Source organism: Oxyura jamaicensis, chromosome 17 (assembly GCF_011077185.1).
Source record: "Oxyura jamaicensis isolate SHBP4307 breed ruddy duck chromosome 17, BPBGC_Ojam_1.0, whole genome shotgun sequence".
In the NCBI taxonomy this organism is placed as follows: domain Eukaryota; kingdom Metazoa; phylum Chordata; class Aves; order Anseriformes; family Anatidae; genus Oxyura; species Oxyura jamaicensis.
The window spans coordinates 10,490,291-10,511,841 of NC_048909.1; the positions used below are offsets into that span (position 1 = coordinate 10,490,291).

The 21,551-nt window shown below is 63.3% G+C and overlaps 1 protein-coding gene across 2 annotated transcripts; it reads right to left on the reverse strand.

The window, feature by feature from the left end:
• Window positions 1-2,568: 2,568 nt before the first annotated feature.
• On the reverse strand, window positions 2,569-21,305 carry NR5A1 (nuclear receptor subfamily 5 group A member 1). Of its 2 annotated transcripts, none has more exons than XM_035341513.1 (7): window positions 20,940-21,305; window positions 18,530-18,648; window positions 18,118-18,259; window positions 14,279-14,916; window positions 7,188-7,307; window positions 6,606-6,753; window positions 2,569-2,883 (listed from the first exon to the last, which is right to left on the reverse strand). In XM_035341513.1, the coding sequence occupies exons 2-7, from the start codon at window positions 18,629-18,631 to the stop codon at window positions 2,636-2,638; spliced, it is 1,398 nt and encodes a 465-aa protein (XP_035197404.1). In that variant the 5' UTR covers window positions 18,632-18,648; window positions 20,940-21,305; the 3' UTR covers window positions 2,569-2,635. The 2 variants fall into 2 exon arrangements, with proteins under 2 accessions (XP_035197404.1, XP_035197403.1); XM_035341512.1 differs by having other exon boundaries at window positions 18,530-18,645; window positions 20,940-21,304.
• Between the last annotated feature and the right edge of the window lie 246 nt (window positions 21,306-21,551).

Genomic DNA, 21,551 nt, shown 5'->3' on the forward strand with positions numbered 1-21,551 from the left:
AGCGGAGGGCAGGTCCTGGACACCTCCCGATCCCATGCTGCCTGCCGCGTTACGCTGTGTTCCCTGCTCTCAGCACAGCCTGTGCTGGTTGGCGTGGATTGAATTGCTGTTGGAAGCTGCAGCCTTCAGAGCAGCTTTATACTGGCCAAAAGAGCGAGGTCTGAGTGCAGAGCCATCGCTTCTGGTGCCCGGCTCCTGGCAGAGCAGTGTCTGAGCGTGTGGGGCAGTGCCACGCGGGGCCGCCTGCAGGCAGGCCACCGAGCTGGTGGCACGGCTCTGCACTTTGCTGGGATTCTGCTCCCTCCCTCAGTACGTGGCTCACCGGCGGCTCTAGGCAGCAGTGAGACCAAGAGCTACATGGAGAGTCCTGCGTGTGCCCCTTGCCCCTAAATGCTGTCATCCCTGGGCTCACTTGCAAAACACATTCAGAGTCGCTAAGGCAATTCTCAGCGGCGCTTTGCACCAGGTCCGGAGACACCCGTGCCTTCCTGCCGAACCACAGCAGCAGCTCCCTCCCGCAGGGACCCGTGTCCCCGTCCCCTCTGAAGGTGGCAGCGCCCCAGGGGAGCTGTGGGATGGAGATACCAGGGGCTGAGCCCTGCCCTGGTACCAGGAGGGGGTGGCACCAGAAAGGACCATTAGAAACACAGTCAAAAAAGACAAAGTCTGTCTTTTTAAATGAACTGCAAAATTTATTACAGTGGTTTGCTCCTGACAGGGAAGTTAATAACCTCCTGCCTGGGAAGGAAAGGTGGGGAGTGAAGAAGGAGAGGGATGAGAGAGAGGAAAGGATGTGAGAAAGAGAGAGACACTTAAGGACACTTTTAATTTTCTGAAAATAAAACATCTTTTACCGCCGAAACCATTTTCTCCAGTTCTTTAAGTTCACAAAAAGAAGAAGGTGAAACTGAACCACAGACTTCAGGAGGAGAATGCACAAACGTCGGAAAGCAGAAACAAACATGCTCTTCTGCATCTAACAAGCTTCCGTGGATGAGCGGCTCCGGGTACGGCGGTCTGCGGCAGCGCTCGCCTGCAGCGTGAGAGCTCCTCAAGGCACCAGCTCTGCGCAGAGCCTTGTACAAGAGCCCCCTCCGAGCAAGGACACCCACCCGCAGCGGAGGAGACACCTGAACCCCCGCCAGCCGCACCGAGGGAGCTGCAGTGGAGCTGGCGGGGCCTCGCTGCTGCGGGGGGGCCACGCGCTGGGCACCCGGCCGAGGAGGAGGCGTGGGGCGGGTGGAGGCTGAGCTGGAGAAGCAGCCGCAGAGAGCAGCTGGAGCCTCCAGCACTGCCTGCGAGCCCCCGGGCCCAGCCTCCCTCTGCGTGTGGCACCGTGCTTGCTGCCACGCAGGGACAAGGCCGTGGTGGTGGGGCTGGGCAGGGGGGGCTCTGCCGGGGGTGGCAGGACGGGGCCCTGGAGGCCTGGCTTGGCCCCTGTGAACCACGGCCACGGGGCTGTTTGTATCACTCCTTGCTCCGGCGCTTTGGAGGTGGGTGCAGGGGGTGCTGCTGCACCCCAGGCCCCGGGCACGTGCTGCCACGTGCTGCTGTGGCTGCCCGGTGCCGCGGCACGGGGCCTGACCTGCACGTCCCTCCTGCCCAGCCGTTGTGCCACCTCTGCCAGCATCACCTGCGGGCAGGGAGGGGACAGAGCCCACCCCTGACCTCGTCCTGTCCCTTGGCTGCTCCTCAGGCAACACAAGGGCACAGCTGGTGGCTGGAGCGAGCTTCAGTGCCGGTGCTGTCCGGGCACAGCGACCTGCAGGCTCCCAGGCCAGAGCTCTCAGCCCTTCCTCCCTGCGTCCACTCCTGCCCTGCTGTGGGGAGCTGCAGCAGTAGGGCCATGGGCTTCAGATCCCAGGGACGGGCCCCTGCTCCCAGCACTGACTCTCTTGGAGCCTCTGCACAAAGCTTTGCCACCCCAGACACGAGCTGACCTTGGGCACAGGGTGCACTGCAGCTGCCGAGGGCTGCACAGCCACGGCTGCTGCCCCCGCACCAGCAGGCGCTGAGAAAAACCCGTCTGAGGGCTCGGCAGTGCCCGGCCCCTCCTGTGCTGCTCGGCACCCAGCAGGCAGTGACCCTGCGGGAGCTCTGGGACTCTGTTGGATCCTGCAGAAATCCTCTGCCACTGTGCCAGTGTCTGGGCACACCGCGAGCCCTGCGAAACCACCACCTGCCGGGGCTTCACCTCGCTTCTTCCCCTGCCCTGTGCATGAGCGGTCCTGAGACATGGCAGGGCTGGGGGCAGGGAGGGCAGCGGCAAAGAGATGGTGCATAAGGACAGCAGCAGAGGAGCATAAATAGGAGAAAAGCCGAGCTTTACCCTTCCTCATGCCACAGAGCTGGGTCAGGCAGGCGGCGTGCTGGGCACCAGGTGTGCAGAGGAGCTGCGGGGCCACGTTGCCAATGGGGCAGTCCAGTGGCTGAGCCCACAGCCCCACAGCCATTAACAGTCCTTACTGTGTATTAAAATAAATCATCTGGGACCTTTCCAATAGTACGGGTTAAATAGCATCACTGAGAAGCACGGGGCGGAGAGGCGGCAGCAGCCACCCCGGGCGCACCTTTCCTGCCCCGTGGTGCTGCCGTCAGCGCCGGGGCTCTGCCGAGTCCGCGCACGGGGCCGCGCTCAAGTCCGCTTGGCGTGCAGCATCTCGATGAGGAGGTTGTTGCAGGGCACCTCCCCGCTCAGGTGCTTGTGGTACAGGTACTCCTCCGCCTGCATGCTCAGCGCCCGGACCTCTGCCAGCCGCAGCAGCAGCTGGCGAAACTTGTCCGTGGAGTGGGGGTAGTGGCAGACGGTGTACTCCAGCAGCGCCGCGTTGGCCTTCTCCTGAGCGTCCTTAGCCAGCGTGTGGTTCTCCAGGTACTTCACATCTGCAAGAGACCGGGGGGTGCTGAAACGGTGCCAAACACAGGCACCTGCCCCGCTCTGTACCGGGTGCACCGGGAGGGACCCGTCCCTGTGCGACCCAAGCTCCTGCGGTCACCGCGCCCAGTGCCAGCGCATGGCACGAGGGGTCCTGCTGCGCTGCCATCAGTCCCCATCCCTGCCCACCTCGCGGGTGGCCCTGATGCTGCAGACCCGTGCCCAACCCGCAGGACCCCACCTTTGGGTGGCCCCGAGGCCGCTGCCCTACTCCACCGCTGCACCATGACCGAAGCCGTGGCTGGGGGCATCACCAGGGACAAGCCCAGCTTGTGGGCTGGGGGCTCTCTGCTTTGGGCACCCAGGGTGACCGTCACGGGCCTGCCCTTCCCCTGCAGCCGCAGCGTGGGCGCTCGGTTTGCTGCTGCTGCTCCATGGGCAAGGCGCTGGGTGTCAAGCTGCGTACCGCGGTGCTGCGTCGGCAGGTGTAATGGTTTAGGCACTGTGCTGCTCCCCCTCGGCTGGCTACAGCCAAACACGGATCGTATCGCAGCACCCGCCTCTGGGAGACCTTGCCACAGACACGGGCGCTGAGAGCACTTGGGGCGAGCGGATTTAGCAGCTTTACTGTGCCACCACGGCTGCGTGGGCAACGGCGCCGCCAGCTCCTGGCACCAGGCTCAGCTCTGGGTCTGCAGCTCAGGCACGGCCCGGCTGTGCGGAGCTCCTGGATCTGGGCATGGGCTTCAACCAAGGCAGTGGCAGGTCTGGGGTCTAGTTCAGGCTTTTGCCCCCCAAAAAGAAGGGAGTTGGACTTGACTTTGGGGTTCAACGGGCTGTGTCCATGGACAACGGGCCAGGCAATGTTCTGGAGGGCAACGCATGGTGCTGATGGTGAGGGGGCCGAGCCCCGGCACAGGCACAGCGGGGAGCGGAGGCACTGCCGGGGGGCCCGGGGGACGCAGCCTCCAGCCCTGCCGGGGCCGGGCGGGCGCTGTGTGGTGCAGGCACGAGTGCCATGGGTTGTGCCAAGGCACACTTTATCAGATCACCCTTCCCTTTTCACTCCTGCGGCACATTTGCTCCTATTGTGGCCATCTCCCTTCTACCCGGGGTTGTTATGAAATCTCTTTATCTGCATAAGGTTATTGTGCAAGTCATTAAAAAAAAAAAAAAAAAAAAAAAAGAAGTTATATTGATAAATGTCAAATCTATCCCCTGAGTTGGCTCAACAATAGCTAGTTCTACTCGATGAACTCACCTGGTTCTCTGAAAGACCCTATTCACTGTTTAATTGAATATTTGAATAATCTTTTCATTCCTGCAAGGAATAAAGAATGTTGTCCAAATAACATTGACTCACTTCATTTAGCGACACTGCAGCAGTTGCAAAGACTGTCCTGTGACAAAGCCTCCCATCACACATACAGATATGCCTGGGATTATTTCTATGCCCTCAAGTGTTCTTCCTATTCACAGCTCCTTTTGTTTGGGAGAAGCTGCTGATAAATTGCAAACGCTTAAGGGAATGTGGGCTATAAAAGCCTCTCTTCCTCCCCTCCCCAAGAGTAGCTGCTTCATGAATGTAAGTCATGAAATCGAATGATAGGTCAATCCATTAAGGCTCTATTAAGCCCTTCTGTAGAACAAAGCTAACCTGTGCCGTCCTCATAAATATTGCTATTTTGAGAAGCCCTAATTTTAATTAAATCTCTTTACCTGCTCAGGAGAGAAATCTATTTAGAACTCAAATGGCAGCTCTTGTGAGCAGGGCTTGGCTTTGATTGTGCTATGCCAGAGTGGTAAATGTGGAAATTCTCTTGTTAAAGGCAATTACATCCTGCACATAATACACAATCCCATCCTCTACAGCTGAGCCTGCGAAGGGCAAATTACTCCAAGTGAGCTCTGCAATATGGAGAGAAAAAGTTGGATTTGGGGCAACATGATGTCTGGGAAAACACAGCTATTTTATTCCATGCCTTCCCTGGAAGCCGCTGCTCCGGGGACGAGGAATCCCACCCCGTGCTCAGCACAACTTCCACGGGCACAGGCGCTCACCACGCACCCAGGAGGATGCTGCCCCTACTCGCTGTGACATGTGGTGGGGACAGGGACGGGAAGGGGGGACAGGGCAGTGCGGCGGGGACCAGCCTGACCCCCGCAGACCCTGCGGGGCAGCGGCTGGGGTGTGGGCCCCACCAGCTTCTTCATTTCCCAGCCCGGGCACTGTTTGTGCCACGCTTTATCACTGTTTGAACAGCAAATTCCGTATCTAATTTCTCTGGATTTCAAAACAGCTCTAAAGAAAAAGAAAGCCCTGGGAGGAGATGCCGCAGCTGCAGGAGGGAACAGCCGTGGGGCTCCAGGCCCCAAGACACCCACCCTGCCCAGGGTGCTGGGATCCCACAGCGAGAGACCTGCTGCTGGCAGGGAAATCCACAGCACACCCCAGTTCAGCCACTGGGGAGCGGATTCCCGCTGACCACACCACGCCAGGTGCTTCCCCTACCCCATGAATGCAGCAGGAGCCGGCTGGAGCAGCGATGCAGCCCCTCCAACAACAAAGAGGCACAGGAACACCTCGGTGCCCATACACTGCAGGAGCACAGCTTGCGGGCAGTGGGCACAGCGCTGCTGGCACCAGCACCGCTCCCCGGGGGGACCGCGTGGCTGCAGAGGGACAGGGACTGGGGCCAGGGATCGGGCTGGGGCTGGGGCTGGAGATTTGGTTGGGGATGCGGACGGGGATGCCCCAGGCTGGGCTCACAGCTCCAGCTCAGCCCCAGGGCCACACTGCAGGGGCGCAGCCAGCCTCCAGCCCTCCCTGGGGCAGCGCCGCTCCCTGCCCCACGCGGGCAGGCACAATTAGCGGTGTGAAGCCGAGGGGCTGCAGCAGCAGAGGTGCGAGCCGGGAGCACGGCAGCCAGCTGAGCCCCTCGCTGGCCCTGCCACCGTCCTCACGCCGGGGGGTGAGAGCTCCTGCCGGGACGGGGCCGAGAGGACGGTGTCAGCACCGGTAACGAAGGCGGCTGGGCTGGAGGTGGCTCTGCCCGGACCCCATGAGCTGCCCTCCTCGGGGCAAAGCCTGTGGGAAAATGCAAAAGGCGCCGCACCCCTGCGATGGCTGTGGTGGATGGGGGATGCTCCTGGGGGCGGCAGCGGGGCCGGGGCTGGGGCAGAGCCCCAGGGACAGGGAGGGCTCTCAGGGCAGCGCCCGCGGCTCCCGCGTATTTTGTCTGGGTGAGGAGGGACCGTGTGAACCTGCCGCGTCGGCCGACCGCAGGCTCCGAGGCAGCGCCTAATCAGGAGAAACGTGCAGCCCCTGGCCGGGGCCCTCTGACGCAAATCCCGGGGGAGATAGGGCCGTCCCCGCGGCCGCCTCTGTCAACACGGCTGTTTTGCAGGGCTGTATCACCCGGTGCAGCGGGTGGGTGACCAAAACAGGCTCTGCCTGCAGGCACCTGGGGCCGCACTGTCCTCCGCAGCCACGGCGGAGCAGAAAGAGCCTGAGGAGCTGCAGAGGCCTCTTGCATGAGGCAGGGCATCCGAGAAGCTTCAGTCCTTGCTCTCGGTGCCTTGCCAAAAGCCCCGTTGTCCCCATCCCTCCAGCAGCCAGCCCAGCTGCTCCCACCACCTCCCGTGACGCCTGGGGCTGCCTCGTGGTGCTCCGACGGCCTCAGCGCTGCCCCTGGCCCCCCTGGTGGATCCCTGCCCGCGCCCCGCTCACCGAGGCTGAAGAGGATCAGGAACTTGAGGCAGACGAACTCCTGCCGGTCCACCTGGAGGGAGTGCAGGTGCAGGACCAGCTCCTGCGCCCGCAGCACCAGGGAGTGCAGGATGGAGCCCGCCTGTGCCGCCACCGTCGACAGGTCCACCTGCAGGAGGGGGCGAGCATCAGCTGCGGCACCCTGCACCATCCCCGCCGTGCCCACCAGCTCGCCCCAGCCCACGGCTGCAGCCAAAATGAGGGGAGTAGCAGTGAACAGCGGTGGTGCCGTGGGTTCCCCACTTCTCCAGTGCTGCTCAAAACCAGGGCCCCCTGCAGAGCTGCGTGCTGCTGAGTGCTCTGTGAATAAACACCCGGCTGTGGATTTTCCCCTGTATGAAACATTTTGCTCCAGACCCAGGGTCCCCACAGGGCAGTGGGTCAGGGCCATGGCCTGGGGCCGGGCAGAAGGCTCAGGTCTATCTGCAGAGTGCAGCAAAAACATTGTCTTCCGCATAAACAGCCCGCAGCACAAACAAACCGGCCAGAAGTGAGACAGAAATCTCGCCGGCCCCGCAACCCCAGGGGCAGTCCCACGCTCACCTCCTGGCCGGTGACCAGCAGCACGCTGTGCTCCTTGCCGTGCTGCAGCTGCCGGTAGACGTGGTCGAACACCAGCAGCTCGCTCCAGCAGTTCTGCAGCAGCTTCATCTGGTCGCCCACCTGCAACACAGGCAGAGCCGCGCCGCTGATGCCCCCGCGCTCGTGGATGATGCCCCAGGCTGGTGGAGCCTGGGCTGCATCAGCACCTCCTCGCTCCCAGCCTGAAAAGGGGACGAGGGCAGCCCCGGTCCCTCCCCACCACCCCAGTGCTGCCTTGTGAGGTTCAGCACCGCGCTGCAGCCTGGCAGCACGAGCTGCTCATGGGGCCCGGAGCGTTGTGCTCAGCAGAGGCACGAGGGATGGTAGCAGAGGCAGCGGTGTCAAAAACTCCTCTGTTTTCACTGCTCTAGCAGCCAGAAGCACAGCGGTGAGTCTGGCCAGCATTGCCATTACATGAAGCAGAGCACGGGTGAGGCCACCTGCCAACAGGATGAGCAGTGCCTTGGCACGGGTACGGCATCACCGTGACGTGTTGGAGGCCTGCCAGACCTCTGCCTTTCCTGAAGGCCCACGGGTGACGGACCCACAGAGCCATTCCCACCCCAGGCCAGCTCCAGGGCCAGGTTTGCCTGCTGTGGGCTCGTGGCCACAGGGGCATTGCCACCTCCACAGGGAGCCCCACTGCTCCCGGGGACCGGGACTTTGCCCCCACCATCACTGTCAGCCAAAAAAAAACACCCACATTTTTTAAGTCTCTGGGATTTCTGTGTTCCCTCACAGACTGCAGCCTACCCGCCAGGTCTCTCCTAAACTCTCACCCACACATTTCTGTGTGGAAATCGCAGCCTGCCTGCAAACACCCTCCTAGCGAGGAAATGCTTTATCCGATTAATGAAACGTTAATTGCCAGCACCTCCCCTCAGCACAGGTCTGGCTCCTGCTTTCCTTTCCTCCTCCCTTGCATGTCACCGGGCTGTGCCCTGCTCGCTGCGCTGCCACCTGGGGCGGCTCCATCCCCGCCTGTGCGTCCCACGCAGGGCAGTGCAGACCCACCGCCCCCCAGGCATCCCGGGGAGGCTCCGCTGCCAGGGGGGACCCCACGGAGAGGGAGCGGGGCTGGAGGAGAGCAGAGGAGGGGAGCGGGGTGGGGGCACGGCCGGCTCGGGGCGCCCGCTGTGCCTCGCCGGCGCTGGCTGCCCCTTATCAGCAGGAATCCTGCCGAAGCCGCGCACAAATCTTTAACAAAATGACCACTGGCCGCATCCCCTCGCCCGGCACCCCGACGGGGGAGTGCGACGCTGCTGTTGCACAAAGGCCCTGTGTCTCCCGCCTGTCCCTGGGATTCTGTAAAGCTGCAGGAGCGCAGCGCCCGTCCTCCCACCACGGGCAGCTCTGGGGGAGGCGCGGGGCAGCGCTTTAACCCTGGTGCCTCCCAGCACTCGCACCCTGCCCGCACCTCTAGGTACCCCCGCACACAGCCACGTGCATCACTGCTCGTGCGCTGGTGTGGATGCGAAGGGACAGCTACCAGCGTGCACGGCCAGGTTTGCGAAGAAATTTCTGGAAATGCCCCTGTGAAGAGGCTCAGCCCAGGGAGGCAAGCTGCCAGGGCCTCCAGAGTCTCCTCGGAAAGCCAGGGGCTGGAGGCAGCACCAGCGATAGCTGGGATGAGCCAGCCTAAGCGAACAGCTGTGTTTGGCAAAAGGCAGAGCCGTGCCCTGTCCCCGTGCCCATGGGTGCCGCAGGATGTCACCACGCTGCTGTCCCGGCCCCGGCAGCAGGCAGGAGGCAGCCACAAAGCCGCCGTCCCCACCAGCGGGCCTGAGCGCGGGGTTTGTCATCAATACTTCCCTCCCAGCAAATTCAGCGCCACCAGAAGAGCTCTGCAGGGCCATTGTGCTCGCTGCTTTTAATAGAAGGAAGACAGATGCAGTATCATGGAGCTGGATAATACCATCGTTTGGCTGAAGAGGCTGCAATAAACCAGGGTCGGTAGATTGCAAAAGGAATGGAAGTGGGATGAGAAAGAGCTTTATGGTCCCTGAGCCCGGCACCCCCCGCAGGCTGCCTGGACGTATTTCGGAGGTGTGGTGGTGGTTGGACCCGGGTGGCACTGGGGAGGGAGGTGCCCGGCGGAGCAAAGCGCCTGCAGCAGGGCTGCCCCGGCCGCGTGCACCCAGCCCTGCACGGCCCGAGCCCCACAGAACGCGGGGTTTCTGCCCAGCTGCTGAACAAAGAACCGGGGAAAATCTCATTCTGCGTCAAAACAAAATGGAGATTTTCTGCATTCTGAGCGACCTCCGGCCCCAAGGCCAGCGGCTGGTGAGCGGCGCAGGGAGCCGGGCTCCCCGCATGGCCGCACGCTCCCAGCCGGCAGCACCCGGCCAGCGCCGAGCCCCCCACTCGTCTCCTCGTGTTGTTTTGTAACCTCCTTCCTGTGCCTCATTCCTGACCGGGACGAGCTCCAGAAGGGACAGGCTGAGGGTTTTGCTCTAAAAAATGCTTTAAAGAAACTCATCTTTTCCAAAAGGAAACACTTAAACAATCCCGAACCCCCTGTTTCTTCCCGTAACAATGCTAGCTGGCTTCTCCCAGGCTCCGCAGGCAGTTTCAGTGTCGCCTCCACCCCACCCACGGCACACCTCACCCTGCGATGCCCGCTGCCCGCCCCAGTGTGCTGCGTGTGGCCTTGCCGGCAGCACCGTGGGGCCGTGGTGGGAGCCCAGCGGAGGCTCCACGGGCCCCAGCCCTGCACGGGGCGGTCGGGGGCATCCCTGCACCCCGCTCCCACCATGGGGGCGGCCTCCCCGGAGCCCCCGCTGCAGCCTGCGCCGTGCGGAGGAGGGGGCTCCTAATGGACGGCCCTTCGGCGTCCATCAGTCCTCCCGGCGAGGCGCAACGCACGCACACTCGCCTTTAAAAGTTAAGCAAAGGATCTTCCTCTTTTAATGTCAAGGCTTTTCAACGGAGTGCTTTATCGAGGACCTGATGCAAGCTGTCTTTAAGAGGCTTTTTTTTTTTTTTTTTTTTTTTTTTTTTTTGAAGAAAGCATTTAACCCATTCACAAAACGCGGCAGTGAAACGCTCCCCATGCGGGGCGAGCACTTGCCTACCGCCACAGCCGCGGAAAAGGCCTTTCTGAGGAAGGCAGGTCCGCAACCGGCAGAAAAATCCATTTCCTACAATAAATGGGGTTGGGCTGTAAAGATTCAGGGAGGGGGCAGGCATTTCCCCCAGCAGCTAAATCCCTGTGCTGCTGCATGCCCTGCCACGGGGCATCCCCCTGGCACTGCTGCCTGCACTCGGGCATCCCTGCAGCGCCATGACCCCAGCGAGCACCAGCAGCCTCGCCTTGCTCCAAAGTGCTCAGCAGCTCCAGCACACGCATCCAGCATGGGTGGCAGCATGCTGTGGGCTTCAGGAGCACTCGGACACCTCCCGACCCAACCGCACCCCAGCGCTGCCCTCGGGGACTGTGCCCACATCCCGCTGCAGGGCTGGCCCCAGCGGCTCCGTCCCAGTGCGGGCACACGGTGAGCACCAGCACCCCGAGCCGCAGCCCGGGCAATTACTGGGTGCGAGCAGGACCTGTCACCTCGGCTGCTGGGAAGTGCGAAAGTGGATTAACCGTCCGCCGGGTGCCGGCAATCAAAACCCCACACAAGTGTAAGGTGTTAATGGGCAGATACAGGCCCCCTTCCCCCTGCCCAGATACCACTGCCATGGGCAGCTTAAAGCAAAAAAACAAAAAAAGCACCAAGCCCAGCACAGCAGGGCTGGGCTGACACCTCCCTGCAGGCAGAGCACGCGCTGCGGCCCTGGGCTGCTGCCCTTTGCCCATGCCGGCAGCAGCATCGTTGTGCTGCGGCAGCGAGGGGCCTCGCCAGCCAGGCCAGCAGCAGCCACGGGAAGCAGTCACATTTACCCCAGTGCAGAGGATGCTAAACATTGCTGCAGCATCCATGACCAGAAGGAGATTTTAAATCTGCCAAAAACGCGCTGGCTGTTGGCCAGGAGATGGGGGTCAAGATGACCCATGCGTGCTGAAGGCAGAGGAGCAGCCGACTGCAAATGGCCCAGCGGTGGCTGCGAGATCGCTCACAAGGAGCGAGGGAAACCAGCCCCGAGGACAGCACAGTGCCTGCTGCCGCAGAAGCCCCTCGGAGCGGCGTTTCCCCCAGGCTGGGGTTCACCCACGGGAGGGGAGCAGCGAGGAAGGGCTGCGGGGGATCAGTGTCCCTTGTCCCCTGGCTGTGCACACCCATCACAGCGAGCCCACATGCCCAGCCGCCGGGGCTCTGACCGGCCTCGGGCTGAAACCATGGCGATTTATTTAACATTCCTGGCTGCTCATCCCAATCTAAAGGTCATCGCACCCCTGTGTGCAAGATATTTATAGATACGTGTAGCAATATCACCTACCTATCTGGACCAGACTGAGCAAGATATTTGTATATAAAAGGAACCCTGAGCAGACACAATGTGAGTGTGCAAGCGTGCGTGTGCACGCACATCCCTCTCTCTCTCTCTCTCTCTCCATATATATATAAAAAATTACATCTGAAAGGACAAAGTTGCCTGAGACTCACGACCCAACAAAATATATTTCACCCCCGGCCCATATTTTTCTTCCTGAAGAGCTGCTGCAAATCTTCCCTCAGTCCTGACACATCTCATCTAGACTCAGTTAAAGTTCGTATTTATGGGCGTCAGCGCTGACCTCTTCCACCTCCGCCCGCGCGGCCTCGCGCCACGGCTCCGCGGCCGGCCCTCGATAAACAAGCGGGCCCCCAAATCCCCCTCTGCCGCTCAGCATTATTAGTCTTGCCTCCGAAGGCCAGCGCAGTCCGTAATTCTCCGCCTGGTGACACAAGATGAACGCGGCGACATCAGTCTCGCGGCGGATTGGCATGGGGACCCTCGTTTGTCAGTGGCAGACTGACAGAATTACTGGCCCTTAAATGAAACGATATATCTGGGAAGTTAAATCTGTTTTCAATCTGGCTGCCCCGCGCCTGCGGGCGGACGTGGCGCGCGAGCTGATGTCAAGGGGCCGTTAGCCCCTCTCCCCCCGTGTCCTTCCCAGGGCGCAGCGGTGGAGCCGGGGGGGCTCTCCCCACGCCCCCAGCCCTGGCCCCGGCATCCAGCTGGGAGGAGACGGCAAAGGGTCCGGTCTGCCCGGTGTGCTGGGGTCCCTCACTGGGCTTTTGGTGCGGGAACGAGAATGGAAACGGGACCTGCTGGCTCTGGGGGGACCTGCCCCTGCTCCCCCAGGCAGGGAGGAAAGCCTCGCCCTGGCATCCCCAAGGGTTTGCCCCCTCCAGAAGCTGTCAGGCTGCAAAACGCAGCATGAGCCGGTGGCCCCAGCACCCCTGGCAGCTGGGAGTGCTTGGGGAGGGGGGGACACTGCACATGGGGGACACAGAAAGGTGACCTGTACGCACTGCCTGCTCAGCACCATCCTGCAGCGATGCTGGTGCATCGCTCTCTCAGCCCAGCACCCCCAGAAGCTCTCCCCTGGCTGGGGGCAGCAGCGGCCGCCTGCACGTGGCCGTTCCCGGGGCCCCAGGGAGCTGCGGTGTCCCTGCTCCGGGGAGCTCCAGCCGTGCCGCGGGGACTGCCTGCGTTACAGCCATCGATCCCCGAGGCCGCGGTTTTACACTGTGTAGTGGGCTTTAGGGCAAAGCCATAAACTCTGCACTAGCAGGAGTTCATTTACCGTGCGCTTTTATGCGCCGGGCAGGAGAGGGAGAGGTTCCAGGGGCTGCCGAGCTGCTGCCCCGTCCCACACTCTCCAGGGGACACCCGGTGCTGTGCAGGCTGGTGCTGGCTGCGGTGGGCACCCGCTGGGCAGCACGGCTGCGCCCCTGGCCCGCTCCCACCCCAGGGGGGTGTGCTCCCAGCTCAGGGGGGTGTGCCTGGGGGGCTCTGCTCAGCTCCATCCCCAGGCACCACCAGGATGTGCTCAGGGCTCCGGTGGCCCCGGCCAGGTGAGACCTGGTGGCACTGTCCCAAGCCCTGCAAGAGGAGGAGCGCCCTCGGAGGTGCATTCACATGGAAGCAGCCTATTTTCGTGGTGCGATCAGGCAGACAATAGAGTTACAAGGCTACGCAGCAATGCAGCTGATGGCTGAATTTACACTGTTTACAATATCTCCTGCAAAACAACAGCCACCCTGTTCCCAAAATCCAGGCTGGACACTGATATGATTGAAATAAGCCCGACCCAGCCCCACAATGGGACTTCCTGACAGTGTTTTGGATAGCCAGGGGCTATTTTGAGCAGCGAGGCTGTGCCCTGCGGTACCCATGGGGTGGGCACGGCAAAGAGCATGGCCCTGTCCTGGGCATGGTCCCCGTGGCACTGGGATGGGCGCTGATTTTGGCCAGACCTGCGTGGTGCAGCCTCACACTGAGTGCATGGGAAGGCACCTGCCTCTCCCAGCAGCCATGGGACTCAGCTCACAGCATTGTGCCAACATTGCAAAATGTTCTCCCATTTTTGCAGCAGTTTGGGATCTTAGTTCAGCCCAGGACACAAACATAAAATAACTGAGACCATGGCGAGGCTGGCAGAGGCTGCCCCAGCCCTGCTCATCCCTCTCCTGGCCCCAGTAAGTATGTGGGGGCCTGGGAGATGCGAGGGGCAGGCAGGGGGGACCGCACCGTGCTCACCAGTGCAGGGGCTGCCGGCAGCTGAGGCAGTGCAGAGGAGCTGCCCTCGGCCCAGCCCAGCCCTGGCTCCCTGCTGCTGGCAGGCACCCACCTGACAGCATCGATTTTCCTCCTAAAGGCGGAGGAGAGAATTGTCTCAACTATAATTCCTCAACGTTACATTTTTCAATTATACCTAGAGCCTGACACCGCACTCACTCTGCTGGCGATTGCCTCCGCACCTGCCCCCGCCGTGACGCATCGGACACGGCGAGCCCCGCGGTGCCGGCAGGCTTGTGGCACGGCTATTGCCCATCGCCAGCACGTCAGCCCCGATCCTGCCCGCTGCAGCACCCCATCCTGCTGGCACTTTAGCCCCGCTCCCCTCACTGCCCACATCCCCATGCCACCTCCGTCCCAGTGCCCAGGCGCCCTACCTCCAGCTCCTTGAAGAAGATGCAGCTCCGTGCCCACTCCACGATGGAGAAGAGGGTCTGGTCGGCCATCTTGCACATGAGGCCGAAGGTGCTGAGCTTCTCGTGCCGGCCTTTGCCTTGCTCTTGCTGCAGGCAGGCCAGGATCCGCGCCTTCACCTGGGCCTCGTCGGGCTCCAGCTGCAGCAGCTTCAGGATGACCTCGGGGATGTCGGGGGGGGAGCTGCTGGGGTAGGTCTCTGGGTACATGTAGGGCATGGACTCGTGCGCGTTTGTGTAGTGGTCGGGGTACTCGGACTTGATGGTGCGGCTGGGGAAGGAGGGGTAGTGGTAGCCGGCGAGCGGCGCGTGGCTGGGCACAGTCATTCCCAGGGAGGGCGTCCCGTAGGGGCCGCGCTCGTAGTCGACGGGCGTCAGGGCGGCGGGGTTGGGCGGCAGGGTCTTGGACATGGCGTGGATGCTGTGGATGGTGGAGGACAGGCTGTAGTCGTTCTGCACGGGAGACACGATCTGGGGCACGGTCTCCAGCTTGAAGCCGTTGGCACGGATCAGGGCTTTCTTCTGCTGCTTTAAGGCACGGTCCCGCTTGTACATGGGCCCAAACTTGTTTCTGCCTCCGCGCATCCGGTCTGCACGCACGGCTGTGGGGCAGAGGCGGCACAGGCTGCAGTGAACCCGCGCCGAGGGGGAGCAGCGCGAGGGGGGGCAGATAAATGGGGCTGGGGGGCCCTGGGACAGCTGCGCAGAGAGCTGCGGGCAGGGCTGTGCTGGGGGGCCGGGGTCCGCTGTGCCTCAAAGCCCCTGGGAATTGCAAGGAAGTGATACTTGGCTTGAACTATGAAATGCATGGGGGTAGGGGAGGTTGTGCCCCGTGTGGGCTTAGAGCAGCGCACCAGAAGCCTGGGCAGAAAAGGGGGGGGGCTCAACGCCTGCTTTCACTTTTACAGCCCTCAGCCCTGGACCAGCCCCAGGATTTCCTTGTTTCTGCCAAGCCTGGGGCAGCACAAACTCTGGCTTGTGTGCACCCAAGCTGCACTCTTCCTGCAGCCCTCTCCCATTTCCAGGGCTCTCGGAGCCCCACACACAGCTGCGAGGTGCCTTCGGGCTGCCCGGGGCTCAGCCCAACCACCCTGCTCTCAGAGTCACCCCGATGGCCTGCAGCAAAGCAGGCATTCCTGCTGAACCCCGAGGAAACCCAAGAATGTGTCACTGTGCGAGGACACAGGTGCTTCTCTGCAGCGCAAGCCCATCCCAGCCCCACGGCCGCCAGCCCACCCGCACAGCCCCGCTCGGGAGGCCGCGAGCTGGACGCCTCGGCAGGCACTGGAGGCGAGCGAGCCAGCGAGCAGAGCCCGTGGCTGAGCATGAAAGGGAAAAGCCCCTCAGCTGGCTCGCAGCCTCGCTGAGAGCAGGCGGTTCTTGCTTTTGTGTTGCCGCTGTTACCTCTGCCTCTCTTTCACCCGTGTGCCCTGCGGATGCTGGAAGCGTGGCCGGGCCCCAGAGAGCTCCCAGACTCTCCGCAGGCAGGCTGGAAGGGCGGGAGCGCTGGCCGGGAGCAGCAGCGTTCGCAGGGAGAGCAGGAATGTGCTCCCAGGGGAGCCGCCCTGTGCTTCCTCCCTCATTCTTTATTCATGGAAACAGCATCTCGAGCCACGCGGCCACAGGCATCCTCTGCGACCCGGGATGCCTCAGCTCCCCGGCTCGTGGGAGCCTGCCCCGCACGCAGCTGCCTCGGGCCGTCCCTGCCTCCAGGGTCTGCTGCCAGCACCCCTATGGGGCTCCCCCCGGGGACACCCCAGCACAGCCCCAGCTGGCACCTGGCCTCTGCCACCAGCCCCACACCGTAGGGCGCACCGAGAGCCCTCATCTCCTACCCACGCCAAATAACATTTGGGGGTTTATTCCCCCACCAGCATTTCCCCTGCGCTTTGAGAAAGGGAGCCCAGGGAGCACATCCCAAGCCCGCCTGCATCCCCCCTGCCCAAAACCTTCCCCAGGTGAGCACTGGTCACCTGCTTCCATCTTGTACCAAGAGCACAAAGACTGAAGGGGGCTTTCAGCTCCCCTCTGCTCCACTTTTCCATTTCAGGGCTGCATCCATTTCTAAATCCCTCTGGATTCACACCCTGGCCATCTCACGGCTGAGAGCCTGGAGCAGGGGGAGAGGTGGGCAAAGGGAAGCCCCCAGCCCCCTGCCCTGTGCCCTTGGCCACGTCACCACCCCCACGGCAGCCCTGTGCCCCCAGCCCCGCGGCTCCCCCGGCCACAAGCTGCACTGCGGTGGAGGGGGCCGGTGTCACCGCCGTGCTTGTCTCCAAAATTAATCATTCGGGGCTTGCTTTTGTCCTGTGTTGCTGAAGCATTCTCCGTGTAGCTTGGCTTCCCCGACCAAAAAATGCAATAACGAAGGCAATGTAGGCTCCGTTTTTTAACACGAGAGTCCCACAGGAATGCTATTTGCCTCTGGGTGCCTCCCTCCCCAGCGAGCTGCTGCAGCTAACAGCAAGAAAATAAACAAAAAGAGACTGTTTGGAACGAGCCGGCTGCTGATAGCCTGGCCGCTGCCCTCCTAGCCAGGCAAAACACGGGGCCAAATTAGCTCCATGGTGAGCGAGACAAAACTAGCCAAAAATGGGAAACCAAAAGTGCATCTGCCCCCCAAAAACGCTGCCTCTGCCTGTCCCTTACAGCCAGCACCTGCCCCACTCCCAAACCCCTGCCGGACGGGTGCGGCGCTGGCCCAGCTGCTGGCCCACGCACGGCAGGCTCAGGGTACCAGTAACTCCAGTCCGGGGAGAAGCAGGGAACTGGGATCAGTTTGGAGACAGGGCTGGAAGCTGGACCACGCCGGGAGTTTGCAGGGGCTGATTCTGCAGCCCAATGTTGTGTCTCAGCCCTGCGCCTCCGCCCCAGCAGCGCTCCAACCCCGCTCCCTGGGAAGCGAGCGGCTCGCTCCCTGCTAGTACGCGCAGTACTTTGTGATTAACCCGCACTTCGCCTTGAACTCCGCGCGGATGCAGCCCTGCCTGGCCAGCCCGGCCAGGTGAGAAGCGTCAGCCCAGCCGTAAAATGTGAAGGGGTTCAGGGCAGAAGGGGTTGGGGGGAGCTGACAACGGCAGGAGTTTTCCTTTCCATGTTTGCGTTTGCTTTTGCTTTGCAATCGCTTGCCAGCGAAATGTGTCCTGGATGGATTTTGCTGGCCTGTGCTAAGCGCTGCAGAAACCACAACACAAGACGCGGGGATGTCAGGGCCCGACTCGAACATCTCAGTCAGGATCAGCTTCTCTGACACGAGCGAGGTGACGACAGTGGGGGATGTAATTGCACTCCCCGAGAGTCAGGCAGCTGAGAAATCTGTTACACTAAATGTCACCAAGAGGAAAAATATAATTTGTGGTGGGTCTCACGCAGTTTTATTGTGAGTCTCGTAATATTTAACGTTTTCCTTAAGTCTCAGCTTCTGGAATTATGTGATTAAGGAAAACAATAATTCCTCTGCTATTTCCCAACCGTTCTGCCAGCAAAGAAAAAAATCCTGGAAAGTTGAAGCCGCGGCAGCCAAAACCCCCGGAGAAACAAAACAAAAACAAAGGAACGAAAAGCAGAAGGCAAGGCGAAAAAACGAATTTTTGTTTAACTTGGGGAGGAAAAACGGAACCGGAGCAGCCCCGGCAGTTACCGGCCCGGGGGGCGCGGCGGCGGCCGGGGACAGCGCGACCGCCGCGGGGGGAGCGCGCAGGGCGAGCACCGAGCACGGAGCCCCCCGGGCCGTCCCGATCCGCCCCATCCCGTCCCTTCCCGTCGGGTCCCGTCCCGACCCGAGCAGTCCCGTTTGTGCCTACCTTCCAGGCGCATCCCCACGGTGAGGCACTTCTGGAAGCGGCAGTAGGGGCAGCGCTTCCGCTGGGTCTTGTCGATCTTGCAGTTCTGGCTCTCGGTGCAGGTGTAGTGCTTGTTGTTCTGCACCGTCCTCTTGAAGAAGCCCTGCGGCGGGCAGCGGCGGCGATGCGGCGGGCACCGGCCCCAAGCCCCCGGCCCCCGCCCGGAGCCCCCCGTCATGCCCCGAGCCCCCCGCCCGCCGCCGGGGCTCCCGTCGCGGCCGCGCTCCGGTGCCGCCGCCCGGCGAGATGCCGCTAACGAAAGCGGGCGAGGGGCGGCCCCCGGGGGTTCCGCAGCCCCGGCCCCGGCCGTGCCTCACCCCCCCCCCCCCTGCAGCCCCCTGTCCGCTGCCCCCTGCCCGCCGCCCGCTCCTACCTTGCAGCTCTCGCAGGTGAGCAGCCCGTAGTGGTACCCCGAGACCTTGTCCCCGCAGACCGGACACAGCTCGTCCAGGTCCTCATCATAGGAATAGTCCATCCCCGCCGGCGGCCCTGCTGCGGGACACGGCGGCGGCTCAGCGGGACGGGGCCGGGGGGACGGGCACCGGGCGGCCCCGAGCCCTGCGCCGGGAGCGGGAGCGGGAGCGCGGCGCGGCGGAGAGCGAGCGGCAGGTGCCGGCGCCGGAGCCCTTTATAGCGCCTGGAAGAGCAGCTCCATGCTGGTGCGGGCGAGCGGCCAGCCCCCCGGGGGCTGGGGAACCTCCTCTGGGAGAGCGGGCGGCTGGCGGCTGGGGACGGGCTGGGGAGGAGGGACCTGGCAGCCCGGGGGCAAGGGGACGCGGGCACGGCCCGGCACGGCACGGCCACGGCCCCCCAGGTACGGCGGCCCCGACGGCGGGCAGGAGGAGATGGGAACAGAGCCCCCGGGCTGGGGCTGCACCAAGGGGCCGAGAGCCGCCCGCGTCGCCTGGGCCCAGGGCACAGAGCCCCGCAGCACCCACGGCAAGCACGAGCCCCCCGAGCCCCCAGTCCCCCAGGACTGCCAGAGCAGGCCCGTTACCCCCACGGCTGCTGGTGGAGCCCCAAGAAAGCTGCGTGAGGAGCGCTGGGGCGTGCAGCACCTCCAGCACCTCCCCTGGGGCCACTGGCAGCGGTAACGGCAGGGACGTGGCGCCAGCCGGACAGCCACTGCTCGCTGCTGCTATTCAGTTCCCTGCCTCACTTTTAGGGACACTCACGGAAACGCTCCCCGACAGATGGGCGCAGAGCACGTCCCTGCCATCAGCTGGGTTTTGTTCTCTCTGAGGAAGTTTCCGCAGGCAAATACGGCCTCCCCCAGCCTCCCTGCCCCATCCAGCTGAGGAGTGACCGGAGAAGCGGCTGCACGGGGGCTTGGTGAGCTGCCCCCTGCCCCTGCCCACACAGGGCAGTGCAGGCAGCATGGGCGCTGCCTCCAGCTCTCGGTGGGGATGGAGGAGCCGCTGCTGCCCGCACGGAGCTCAGCACCCACACGCAGCCCACAGTCCTACTCCCAGCCGTGGGCCTCGCCTGGGTGCACATGGGTGCAGCCCAACTGGGGGCTCCTCCTGGCCAGCAACCAGGGCCAAACCGAGCCCAAAAACACAGCAAGGAGTGAGTCTGGGCTCAGCACAGCTGTGCCTGGCCTGGCACTGCATCACCAGGCAGGAGGAGCCTCCTGCTCCCATCCCGGCCAGGCACATGCCCCGATCGGGGTGCTCGGCCATGGGGAGCTCGAGGCTCCCCCGCTGAGCCAGGCACGGAGCTCAGCCCGTCCCCTCGGAGCCGGCCCGCTCTCATCAAGAGACGCTTCCTGGCTGCCCAGCCCGGCGCCATGAAGGGCAGGAGCCTGCTGCCTGTACAGCCCATGGGGACGGAGCCGCAATTTGAGGCATTTTGACGCCCAGCGGAGCCGCAGGGAGGGCACAGGCCCCGAGGCTGGGCCCATCCCGCACATCCCATCCCGCACATCCCATTCCACGCAGCTCGTCCCCCACAGCTCGCCCCATACGGCTCGTCCCACACGCCCGTCACGGCCCGCGGGTGCCCCGGGGAGGAAGCGGCGCTGGCAGGGATGTGCGGCAAACAGGAAGCGGGCTCGGCACAGGATCGCTCCAGAGCCACCAGGAGTTGAGCCCGGACTAAGAATAGCAGCAGGCAGCCCCCGGTGCGGGCTGGTTTGGCCGGGAAGGAACGTGCCTACAGCTCACAGAGCCCCCCGGCCGCAGCCCCCACGCTCACTGTGAGCTCCAGGGGAGCTGCCGGGAGCCGCGGAGCTTCGGCTGCCACCGGGGAGAGGAGCCCAGGAGGGGCCAGGGGGCCCAGCCGCCCCCCCTGCTTGCTCCAGGGTGTGGGGGCTGCATGTGCTTGAGGGGGCTGCGACAGAGCTGGGGAGGCCAGGAACCCCCAGCTCACCACCCCTTGCACTCCCAGAGCCCCTCCATGGCCTTCGCCCACCACCCCCTTGCCCCGCAGCTGGATCTGGCATTTCTGGGAAGCAGCAAGGCCAAAGGGATGAGGCCATGGTGAGACCTCGCTCTGCTGCCCTTGGGGCCCAAAGCAGGGCCAGGAGACCCTGGGTGTCCCTGGGTGTCCCTGGGTGTCCCTGGATGTCCCTGGGTGTCCCCACACCCAGCTGATGCTGGCGCCTCCATTCCCATGTCCGCTCATGGGGATGGGACGGGAAGCGAAGGCCCACGCACGGCTCCCGCTTCCTTGCCAAGTGTCCCCAGCCTCCACCATGCCAGAGGGACCCCACGAACCGGGGACACGGGCAGGGGACAGGCAGGTCAGGGTGGCCGCGGGTCTCCCCACCGGCAAATACTCACCGCGACACGGCGCTGCGCCCCGCTGCGCACGGGGTGGGGTGGCAGGAGAACTTCGCTCGCACCTCCGGCAAGCAGCCCCAGCCCAAGGAGCCTCCACGGGTGCCGGGTACCGCTGCCCCCTCCGGAGCGGGCTGGGGGATTTATAGGGCCCGTGTCCGCTGGGGAGGTGTCGGGGCTCTGGCTGCGCGCACAGCGCCCGGTGCAGGACACCAGCCAATCTCCTCCCCGCGGGGGCCAGGCTCAGCCGAGGTGGACCAACTTAGTTGCCTTATTGGTTTCTGTGGCCACGTGACCATGCAGAAAAACATCATAATTAAGCTACAAAATGCTGCCCATAAACTAGCATTAGAAAGTGACAGGGGAGATAAGTGGGACCTCTGCGGCAGATAAAGCACCCGGAGAGAGGAACTCCGGCGGGAGGCGGGGGGCACGGGTGGGCAGGGGTGAGCGCACCAGCGCCTGCGCCCGCGCCGGGGCCACGCTGATTTATGGCTGAGCGGGAGGGAGGGGGCCGTGGGGCGGCCACGCCAGGTCAGGCCGCGGGGCAGGACGCCTCGGGAGGAGCAGAATCTGCGGGATGAGCAAACCCAGTACTGGGAAGTAGTGGCCGAG

What these genes read in the sequence shown, in the direction of transcription:
- NR5A1 (XM_035341513.1), bottom strand. Translation starts at nt 18,631, where the DNA reads ATGGACTATTCCTATGATGAGGACCTGGACGAGCTGTGTCCGGTCTGC. An exon ending in CGTGGGGATGCGCCTGGAAG is followed by an intron (nt 14,917 to 18,117) that starts GTAGGCACAAAC and finishes TCTGCCCCACAG; the next exon opens with CCGTGCGTGCAGACCGGATG. An exon ending in TCTTCTTCAAGGAGCTGGAG is followed by an intron (nt 7,308 to 14,278) that starts GTAGGGCGCCTG and finishes CCTGTGTTGCAG; the next exon opens with GTGGGCGACCAGATGAAGCT.